General features: G+C 35.7%; 2 protein-coding genes across 32 annotated transcripts in view; both read left to right on the top strand.

Moving 5' to 3' along the window:
* Positions 1-5,181, top strand: part of LOC123518130 (polypyrimidine tract-binding protein 1-like) — a 256,907-nt gene extending 251,726 nt beyond the window's left edge. For all 31 annotated transcript variants that reach the window (XM_045278775.1, XM_045278788.1, XM_045278797.1 and 28 more), the window contains one exon: positions 327-5,181. In XM_045278775.1, the coding sequence (XP_045134710.1) occupies positions 327-395 (69 nt within the window). In that variant the 3' untranslated portion in view covers positions 396-5,181. The remainder of the gene's footprint in view (positions 1-326) is intronic.
* A 5,944-nt stretch (positions 5,182-11,125) lies between these two features.
* LOC123518274 overlaps positions 11,126-12,051 on the top strand; it is a 590,049-nt gene continuing 589,123 nt past the window's right edge. Inside the window, 1 exon segment of the mRNA XM_045278997.1 lies at positions 11,126-11,297. The gene's annotated coding sequence lies outside the window, so the exon portion shown is untranslated.

Here is a 12,051-nt window from a genome sequence, read left to right as displayed (position 1 = left end):
CACTCACAAATCTGGGGGAATCACATAATTTTAGTTCAGCAGTAGCAGACTCACCACTCTTCCTTGGTCTTCCAGTGGTGTATATGCTTTCTTCTACTTCTGCATTTTCATTGGGGTTGTTTCTTTATTTTGTTTTAATAACTGCATGCATCCTTCTCTGTTAAGTAAGATTTTTCTCCTATACCTGTACTGTCCAGTTTGCATATGCATAAAGTAACAAATTGCTTTTCTTCTTTCTCTGGAAATGGGATGGGTGCTTTATATATATATATTTTATTGATATATATTTGTTGGTCACTCAATTAATGTATTTATTCAATTTGCAGAAAATGCACAACTTCCAGCTGAGTGACTCTTCTCACCTGCGTGTGAGCTTCAGCAAGAGTACCATTTAGACAAGCCAACCATGGAAGGCAGGTTGAGGGATACCGTACCTAGGGATCAAATTCCTGCGGGATACCAAGTACCTCAGGGCCATTTGAGACACAGGTCTGAGAAGAGAAGAAAGATCCCAGGACAACATCCCACTTGTCGGCCACCTCAGTGGTATCGACTTTTTTTACCTTAGGGCATGGCATTTTTATTAATATAATTATACCTAGCTTAACCAAATGTGTTACACTATAAGGAGGCAGGACCTAGAAATATTTACGTACAAGTGAGAGAGATGATAAATGAGCTGAATTCAGGATGATACACTTTTGACAATGGAACTCAATTTGGAGTTTGGTTTATTTTGTATACCCACAAATGTTTGGGTAATTGGGTGACCAATACCTATGTACATTCTGCTAGAAGTAAATTCTGCCAGACAGCCTGAATGTCTTTTTGTATGTAAGGTGAAGGTTTACACAGTATTAGGGGTAGTCTTGCCCCTTTAGTGGGTGAGTAGACCTCTGGTACTAGTATTATCACAGTGGATCCTCGTGCTCTCTGAGATTGCCAAGGAATTAGTGTTAAAACCTCAGCTAGCATGAGCCAGAATTGATTCTTTTAAAAAGGTAGCTCTTTTTATTTTAAGTGTTTTGCAAGTGATGCATGTTAGAGCTAGATTGTGTAAGATAAATTGAAATTAGGGGAGAAGAGATGAGGCAAAATTATTATTATTTATGAAAAGTAGCCATTCAAATTCTTGCTATCCATATTTTCAGACAAAATGGAGGATTTATTATAGAAATGTTAATATGGTAACTTATCTTACAGTATCAGTGTTATGAAAGCATATATTTTTGCATTTTTGACGTCTCCAAAGTGTAAACTGATACCAATACTTTTCTTAATCACCTTCCGTCTGGGATTTTTTCTCTTGATCATTCCAACTTTGAAAAGTCTTCTTTACATTTGCTCGATGATTCCAGTGTTTGTAGGGTAGGCAGACAGGGGCTGTGGTTGTTGTGCCCAGTTTTAATGAAAGCAGTGACTGGAACAGCTGTTACCAATCATTATTGTCCTCCTGTACCTTGAGCAGCTTGTGGGATTGATTGAGAGTTTGTGCTTGTAACAAGCAAAAATGGGTCTATGGATCCTTGATGAGAGGGCAAACAGAGGAGACTGCAGCTGTAGCCATGAGTATAGGTGGCTTGGTGTAGGTTTCCTGTAAGGTAGCCTATGGAGTTGAACGTCTGTCCATAGGTAATAAAGGTATGTGAAGTTTGAAGTTGGTTTACCTTGTGCTAACTTGACAACGCTGGTTGACTCTGGGTTTGCCAAGGATATCACAGCAGCTCGGGTCAGTGAGCGGACTGTACCTGAGCGGGCTTCTCCCCCACCCCTCTCTGCCACCTGGCCAGCCTGTGGGTGGGCTCTTCCCCCCCAAAGTCATGGCATTCATTAATTGTTGTTCAGTGTATGTAGCCAATAGGAAATTTGATTAGCTTTTATTATAATGATGATATACAAAGTATTATTTGTTATTTATCCAAAAATTACCTAAAAAAAATGCAAGAAGCACAAAGGTTGAGCCATGCACCCAGGAAGTTGGCAGTATCTCATAGCTGGTTGCTGGAGGGCAAGGCAGTACACTTTAGCATTCATAATAACAACAGTTTGCATCTTACAGTCTGCTGCTTGTCATCTAAAAGCCTTTAGGCTAAGACCCTCGTACACAGTAGAATGTTGAGGTTTCTGTCCTTACGCTTTACCCTAAAATCATGTTGCAGTATTTCTACAGGCTTTTAAGTAAACAAACAAGTGTCCCTGCCCCCCCTGACAACCAAACACTAGTGTCCCATCTGTCTGAAACTTGCGGCGAGACAATCCCAGAAAACTTCTTAGGCATCTAGTGTGGTACAGAAGGTCTACACAGTATTCAAGAAGACCTTTATGCGAGTGGGCTACTCGTATCTCTGGGCACATGTTTGCCAAGTAGAGTAGTTGAAATATATTTTGTAAAGCTGATTAGGAGCTTGGGTGAGGTTGTGCTCTCTTCAAGACCATTGAGTAGCACTTGATCATCTGCTAAATTGGACCACACTGGGAAGGCTAGTAAACACTAATTTGCACATATCAGTTTCAGAGACTATTTTTGTACAACTGTGGTGCCTTTCTATGTGATATTCACAGTGTGGCACACGTCGGTCATTGGTCAGCTCGGACATACTTCACTGATGCGATATAGTGAGGAGAATGTTGTACCCTGTACTTTCTGCCTAAACCTGCTGCGTCCTTGTATTCACCAATTCGACCTACTCCAACTTCCTTGGGTGCAGTCAAGCAACTATTTTTACATCTACATGTGTAGAACTTGTATTTCCTGTTTAAATCAAGTGTATGTCATGATGATGAAAGTAAAAGAACGTCATCCTCTTTCTCCATTTTAGAAGATTCAATCTAGCTGATGGTCTCTTTCTCAAGTTAATCTTAAGGGTCTCACTAGTTCATACTAATTCAATTTTCCTGTGGCAATATCTTGCCCTACCACAACCCTCTTCCAGAGACCATTTTAAAGGCCACAGCCCAGTTGATCCATTTGACTTACGGGGGTTATCTTGCCTGCACGCACTTCCCAAAATGACCACTGATAACATCTGAGCTGTTTCATGTATTTACTGAAACACTTGAGAAAAAGGCCTAGAAGTTTTGTGCCTCATACTTGTATTTGGAGGGAACAAAGTACCTTTACATTTACTCTTCTAATATTGTAATATTTCTTAGAAGTGTGTAATTTTCTCTTTTCCCACTGCTTTGATGTAACCAACTTGTATACTTAACTACTCTTGCAATTGTACCTATAAATATCATTCAGATGTGCTCCCCAGGTTTTGCCCACCTACTGAATGCATACTTGATTTTTTTTTTTTTTTTTTTTTTTTTTTTTTTTTTTTTATTTATTTTTTTGCACAAAACTCGCGAATTTTATAAATTTGAATTTCAAGAAATTTCAATTTGGCTATGAATGTATTTAGAACAGTAGGGCTTGAACCTGGTGCCACTCCCGCATTACATCTACTGAAACAACAGATGCAGTCCCATGCTTGGGAAACGGATCATAAATTCTGGAGGGATCACCATCGCCAGAAAGACAGCTGAGTTGTGCCTTGACCAGCTTTGCATCTTTTTACCTGTCAGTGCTCGCTCACTCACTAGACCCACCTCTCCTTCATCTCCTGGCTGTTAGGGCTCTTATCTGATAGAAAATAATCAACCCCCCAGAGAAAACTCACAGGTGGCTACTTTGTAAATGACTAATGAGAAAAGAATGATGTGTCCCCGCACAGCTCAGGCACAACAACGGGGGAGGGGTAGGCACAGCTATGGGTAGGGTGCTAGACCAACTCTCCTTTTGCACCTTCTTTGGTAAGGCCCACAATAACTTCATGTATTAATCTGTATTCTTGAAATCCAAACGGTTTTACATTAATTGTTTTTATTGTGAATGTGGAAATGATGAGTGTTCATGCATAATTCTGCATCTTATTCCAGGATGATATGAATCTGTATTTTGTGTTGACAATGCTAGCTCCTTTATGGACTGTCATGGTATTAGGCCAACAGACACCATATTTGTCTATGTGGATGGATCTGAACAACATGAGCCAGGTACTGTGTTTAAGCATTATCATTTTGTAATAAATATGTATTTCGATAGAAGTGTATATCACTTAAGACCTAGTAGGGAGGGCAAATAGCAAACCACTGCGAAAGAATCTCCCTCCGAGCGAGGCCGAGGTCAGTGCGATGGTGTTCTTTAGGAGTCGCAGGCAAGCTCTTTGGTGGCTGCACCTCCAGAAGTGTGCATCAGATTATGGTTGCCCCCATTGTGTCTAGGCTAGAGGCTATTTTGTAAGGTCAGGATAATGAACACTAATGCCTACTACTCTGCTGCTACTGCTGCTGTTTTCTCTCTTCTCTTGCCCTCGCGTTGCTTTTGAAAACGTATCTCTCTCTATCCACACATTCAACACTTGGCTGTTGATTTATTTGGAAAAGGTCTTAAATATTTCAGAAAATAACTTCTCTACTCTACTGCTCTGTTAATGATGTGTTTAGAGCTAATGGTACCTCATCTTTTCAGCCCCTGTATATCCTGCTCTGTCTCCTCTCTCTCTCTTCTCTCAACATTAATGCTAGGTCGGTTTGGGTCATGCTAGGCCACTAACCTTGTTCTGTATTCACTTTATTCTTTGTGTGAGCATTATTTTTTCATAGTTCTCAAGCTGTCATGATAAACTATACTGGAATTGTTCCTTGGTTTAAGAATGAGTTTTGTTTTGTCTTGATTGACCATGACACCTTGAGAGATAATTTTTTTGAGGCTAAGATTGACCATTTTGCCTTTTTGAGTTTTCTCGTGGACCATTTTTTTCCTCTTGGTTTTTCAAGTTTATTTTGTATGTATATACATTTTTGTTGGTAACTCCTGTGGCCTGATATTGACTAAGCTTTTGTCAAATTGCCAAGGGTTACCAAGTTAGTTCCCTAGTGTCACCTGGCCATGTCTCTAGAACACTAGCCACTATTCCTGCCTCCTATACCAGCTGTATCTTACTATCACTTGATCCTGCATACATTTCTCTTATATGTGTTTGTAAATGTACCACTCTCATGTACTACTACTTGGTGTGTTAGTCATATCACTGTTCCATTCTATTACTACTACTACTACTACTACTACTCAGCTGTATTTGTATTTCATTGTAGAGGTGCTTGGTTGACAACATAAAGCCTACATATCTACTCTAATTCTTGTTCTTTTTCCACCCTTCCTTCAAACACCAACTTCTGCAGTGCCCATCTGTTCTCCTAATGATAACCATGAGTTCTTCTACACTGCAGTCTCACAACCTTTTTTGTGAAATGTGCTATTCTGTTGTGAGGACACCACTGACACTTTTTGATTACTATTATCTCTGCTTCTTTTAAGCTGCGGAGTCTTCCTACATCCACCACTCTTTGAAATTACAAATATGCCTTCATTCAGTCTGCTGATACTATCTTGTATGGTGATTGGTTGCCATTTGTTTCTGGAGATACTTCATTTCTTCTTATGATACATATACTGGAAGCTTCAATAAGGAGAGCATGACCCTAACTTCATATTATTTTCCTTTGTTTTTACTTTAGCACAATTTCCTTCTTAGAAAATTTATGACTTTGTGTTTATCCAGTTTTCATAATAGATCTTGTACTTCTGAATAGGTTTGCCACTTTAATAAGTCCATTATTATTTCTTAATCTTCACATGTTATACCATAAAGGTGGGGAGCCTCTAGATCAACACATTTTGCTCAGCACTCTTCTTTTCTTGATTTCTCAGGGCTGTGGTTTGATACCCCTTACTTAGAGACAGGATCTAATGCAACATAACAAGTGTCCAGGTTTAGCAGAGTTCAGATAATTCACTAGATGTTATGCATAAACACCACAACTATTGACTTTTCTTACCTTCCCAGGTATTCATACTTAGACAATCCCAGCATTAATGTGTAGGACTCAATCTTTTGTCAGCAGATTGTGTTGCTAGTTTGATACATAATTGGTGGATTACCTCGGTCTAATCATATGCAAGGGTGTTGTTCTCCAAAAACTTTAGGCAAGGAGAGCTTGCACATCAGATGTTGTGGTCTATTGTCCAATTTTATATATGCCATTATAGGTAACATGACACTTTCACAATAAAAATGCATTAGACATTATTAGGATACAAGAGTAATGTTATTTTTTGCATTTTGGACACATTCATACTGGTCAGACTTCGTCTGTGTTGTACTAATTAACTAGGGTCAAATATGAGATGGAATAAAGGTAAGGATGTTACCTTAGACATGTCTCAAAACTGAAAAGATGACTGAAGCATTAACGACGACTCGGTGTCATGTCTGATTTTGACAGGACTCCTGAACCAAATGAGATTTTCCATCTGATACTATTAATTGCTTATATTGATGACTGACTTTGTGTAAGATGCAATATCAAGGCTCAGGGCAAGCTGTCGTCTTGTCAGAGGTGAAGCAAATTTTTATATATCTTTGTTAGCTTGTCACAGATAAAATCCATCAATGCAGCTGTAGACCTGGCACAACAAATGATACACATGACGGTAAAAGAATATAGTTTGTATGCTTTGACTCTAGAAATTTGTGCAATTTATGAAGCTGAAACTAAATGCCTGTGATTAGAAGATTTCATTAGAAGTCTCAAACAGATTTGTATATGAAATCTTGTCTTTACTAGCAATCTCAATGAAAAAAAAATTCCTAATATTTTTCTTATTGAATATCTTAAATTATTTGGGTATATTCTCAGGATGACACTTGTTAATACTCAACACTAGTTAATACTCATCTCCAGTCTTCTCAATACCATAAGAAACCATCCAAGAATGGAGAAACCAATCCTCATGAGAAAACTGCTCAGTTTATCAGGTCTGAATCCCTCAAAATGAAATTTGATTACAAAAATATTCTAAATGTAATAAAAACTTTATAAATATGTTGGTGTCTGTTTTGAAGTAACTGCAATATGCATAGAAAGAAGGAATTTTTGAAGAATCTAGTGATTTTTTTACATTAATGCTATACTTGAAAATTCATGCTGTTTGTGGTACTGGATTAAAAAAAAATACTGATGCCCCCAACCCCCCATAAAAAAAAATTTTGCATGTTGAAATACTAATATGATAGAAAAGGTTCCATGGACAAGAACATTTTTATATAATAGCAGTCAAACTTTTCTTTGACTTGTGTGAACATCATTTGTCCATACCATTCTTGCATCCCATTTGTTTATTCACTCTGTATTGGTTTTTTTTTTTTTTTTTTTTTTTTTTACTGCCATTTTTCTTGATACATGCAGTAAGGTAAATAGTCAGATTTTCAGTAAAAAAAAAATAAATAAAAAATATATATATATATATATATATATATATATATATATATATATATATATATATATATATATATATAACCAATACAAAATTGGTACTTGTTAAAGAAACAAAATGTATGGAAAGGAAAGTGATCTTTGACATTACTAGAACATGAAACCATTTATAAATTAATTCAGATTGAAAAAAAGAACATTCTTTCATGAACCTTGTTTACTTTTTTTTTATTATTGATTTATTTTTTATTTCATTTTTTTATGGAAATTTCTGTGGGCTTTTATAAAACTCAAACCATAATATCATTTTCTAAAAATTTCTCTGGTAATACATATATTGAAATACAGGAACATTGCATAGAATTTTTTTTATGTAACAATCCAGGTAATAAAACATTTTACTGATTCATGAAAATGTAGGTCCATGGTATTTCAGTATGCTGCTGCTGCTTTTTTTTTTTTTTTTTTTTTTTTTTCAGATTCATTGCACTATTCTTATTCCTAGCACAGGTCTAAAAGAAAGAAGGTGCTTTTTAGTTAAAAGAGAACACATTTTAGTGAGTCACTTTACAGATAGTTGAATCATAATTTCCCATAATTTGCATCCATAATATTCTTATCTTGCTATTTTTCTGACTTCATGTTTTCTTTTACCTGAAATGCAAATTTCATAAGAAAACAAGTGAATTGGAAAAAAATATATACATGATAATTGCAGTCACTCTTGAAATAAGAAGAATGGCATATTGAAGGTCAATGTTCTTGCAGTATATACTTCCTTTAGTTTGTAATAGGGAAATATTTTATCTTAATTACTTATGTATCCTTTTATTTATTTTTCTACTTACTTTTTATTTATTTATTCTTTTTTTACCTAAAGAAATGGAAAAAAAATGCTTCAATCTCAAATAAGCTGTTCACACAAAAGCTCCTTGGTTTAAAAAAGAAAAACATCTGCAAGTTGAACTGCATGTTTACATAAGGAAAGGGCGCTACTGCTACATACAGAGGTTCACAGATTTCCAGATAAAGTTAGGGAGGTTTAATGATATTTCATGATCAAAGGTGCTTATTTTATTTTATTTATTTATTGTTTTTTTTATTTTATTAATTTTATTTATTTTATTGTGTGTATATATATATTATATATATATATATATATATATATATATATATATATATATATATATATATATATATATATATATATATATATATATATATATATATATATACCAAGGTTGCCTGGATGAATCAGGGTTTTGTAAGAAGACCTTCATATCATTCTCCTCACGAATTCCCTTCCTGACCTCAGACTGGCCAGGCTAGCCTACAAGCCAGTGAAGTCGATGACCACGGAACACATGCAGAAGCAGTACCACTATACCATGGCAGCCCATCCATTTAATTTTTGCAATCTTTTTTTTTTTTTTTTTTTTTTTTTTTTTTTTTTTGGAACTGTTAAGTTAGGATTTCATAGTAATTTTATTCATGGTAGAAGAGAAGGGGAAAAAGGAAATTTACCTCAAAAAAATGTTCTGATGGTATAATTTCATTAAAAATCTATACAGAGTTCTCTTAACTGCATTTTTTTTTTCATGAATTTTCTAGTCTAAACAAAAAAAATACAGATGGGAAATTTTTTTTTTTTTTTTTTTTTTTTCCACAAAATGTTGACAGTCTCAGGGTCAAACCTGGAACAACACAGGTTATTATCATTATCTTATACATCACCTAGATATATTATATATATATATATATATATATATATATATATATATATATATATATATATATATATATATATATATATATATATATATATATATATATATATATATATATATATATATATATATATATATATATATAGATAGATAGATAGATATATAGATATATATCTTTTTTTATGCAAGCATAGAATGTTCAGATAAATTTGATAAAAATAAAAAGAAAGGTGGTCTTAAAAAACATTGTTTATAATCTTAAAGTTCGCCTTTGCACCTCGTCAGTGATATCAGATGGGGCTTTGACACTTAGGTAAGAATTTTCTTTCTTTAAAACCGTTGATTTTTTTTTTTTTTTTCTAAGAAAAACTTAACATTTATGATAAAAAAAAATATCAGCTACAAAGTCGAAAGAAAAAAATCAATAAAAGAAAATATGGCCATGACAAGTTCATACGATTACAATTTTTTTTTTTTTTTTTTTTCGGTCACGAAATTTATCTGGAGAACCCTCCTGTGATATTAAAGACGCTTGTTGTATCCGCATATATACTTATTTATTTATCTTAACTATGGATCCCTATCTAATTAGATATCATTATTTCCCTGTAAATAGAAATATTTTTGGCGCTTTTCAAAGGTCTGGCTTTGAAAAAAAGTTTGTGGACATTTACAATGAAGTGGAAGTACAGGAAAAGTACAGCAACATATACATGGAAAATTCATGTAAATTTGAAAAATATTATTTTAACCACCTAGCTTTATCTTTAGAATTTTAATTTTATTCATATGGCTTTTTTTATAGTTATTCCGTAAATATATTAATTTTCACTTTTAAATGATAAGGAATATTAGGAACATTACTTTTTCTATTTCTAATGAATAATGAATCTTATACATTTTTTGACATTCCGACACGCACCTTGTCATTCCACAATACTACCTAGAGTCGAAAGCAAAAGGGATGGACAAGCGCTGCGGGAAACATTTGTCAGAGTTTTCTAACTGTCTGTGCATCATGTAAATAACTACGGATATGATACATGAAAGGAAATCCAACCTTTATGTAAATCCCATATAGGAAAAAGAAATCGTATACATATTATGAGGTCTTCAAAAACGTTCAGTCTTTGGGAAGTGTCCTCATGTAGTACGTATACTGTATAATATTTTTCCTTAGACGGTCCGGCGACGCCTCTAACTTCTTTAGTGCACTAGAATCCCTCTTACATACGTGCATACCATCCTCAAACCATCATCGGCTCCGTCACCCACCTGACCCTATCCCCGCGGGTAAACTTGTCAGCTGCATTATGAGCTAACTAAAGCTTGCTGGTTACTTCCTCGTTTTTTATCCTACTTACTTTTTGAGTGTTCAGCTGTGGGTGGTACACATCACTTCCAGAATGGAACGCACTCGGTGAGAGGTAAGTGATCCATCTATAGCTGATATTGCTTACTGGTATCGTGAAAGATAAAGTAAGAAAGCATCACCTCTGGCAGTCATGAATTTCCATAAAATGAATGTTTTAGAATTCGACAGTATACAAATGTGTAAGGTAATGGGAACGAACGAAGAACTGAAAGAAATCTTGAAGTGCCGACTTTTTGACGAGATACAGTGTGTCACTAGATAATGAGCAATGAAAACTACGCCATACCTGTTACTTCAACAAAACAGTTTTTGGCGGAGTACCCGCAACACTCCTACATCCTACCAAAGGTTACTGGGTGGCGGTAAAAGTGAGAGGGCAGAAGGTGTGGACCTTGAGGAATGCCTGATGTATAAGATGTCCAGTTGCAATGCGTACCTCCCGTTGCACGTTGCTACCCTCTCTTGAAATAGTCACTCATACATGAAGCAACTTACTGTATTAGGTTAATAAATTTCAATAATAAGTCAATCTGCTAAAGAGATGCATGACAAGCTCTCGTGAGGAAAACCGCGATCAAACAATACTTTACAGGAGGCTATGAAAAGTACTAATGTGAATCACTATCTGGCAACTAGAAGTGGAACCAGGTAGAGGCTGGGCTGAGGGAGTAGGGGAAGGGGGCTTGTCCGTATTGTGGCCTGACACGAGCTCCTACACACAGCTCGTCTTCCTCGCTTATGGTGTTTCCTAGAGGATTGTACTGATGCGGTGCACAATTATAGGCGTACAAAAGTAGTATGAAATCTGCGATACGTTGGTGAAGTGTGGAAGTGAACATAGCAAAGAATACACGGCATACGTCATAGGGTGTGAGGTGAGGTTAATGTTGAAACAATAACGTTAAGGAACCCGAGGCGCCTTGACATTGAAGTGTGTATGGTGTGTGTGTGTGTGTGTGTGGGTGCTACTGGAACAGCGATGACAGTTACGCCGTAGTGATGACACTCTTAAGTGTTACAATAATGACCATTCTAACGCTAGTGGCAAGTCAACCTAAGTGAACCAGGAAATTTTATCCATGTAACAGGAAATTATTTGTAGAATCATATAACAACAATGTATAAGTGTATGTGCGATACTATAGTGATATAAAACGAAGTCAAAGTGAGTGTGGCACTAGTGTCATGATCCAGACACCACCTGACAATGTGACGGAGCAATGGCATCAGTACTTCGTATATATGTGGTTACTTTGGCTTTGAGAAGAAGCCAACCATTATTATTATGATTCTTCTCATTAATTATGTACGACTCCATGAGTACTTGTACAAATGTGACGAATTTAATTGACGAGTCTATCATGTGTACTGTACACTTCACGAAAGAAATTACTAAATGTTGCCTATGGTCTTTTTTCTCAGAATCGGTAAAGATCAAGTTTGAGAATCGAGATCAGTGCTTCAGTAATGGAGACGTTTAACTCAGTGGAGAGAGAGAGAGAGAGAGAGAGAGAGGATGCCGTTCATTCAGGTTTACCACAATCTCATCTTGTCTTTGATAATGTGCGCCTTGTTTCGAACCACGTTTTTGTTGATACTGCCTTGTCACGATGTGTGTGTGTGCGTGTT

Source organism: Portunus trituberculatus, chromosome 43, assembly GCF_017591435.1.
Source record: "Portunus trituberculatus isolate SZX2019 chromosome 43, ASM1759143v1, whole genome shotgun sequence".
Taxonomy (NCBI): domain Eukaryota; kingdom Metazoa; phylum Arthropoda; class Malacostraca; order Decapoda; family Portunidae; genus Portunus; species Portunus trituberculatus.
This window is presented reverse-complemented; position numbering and strand designations above follow the sequence as displayed.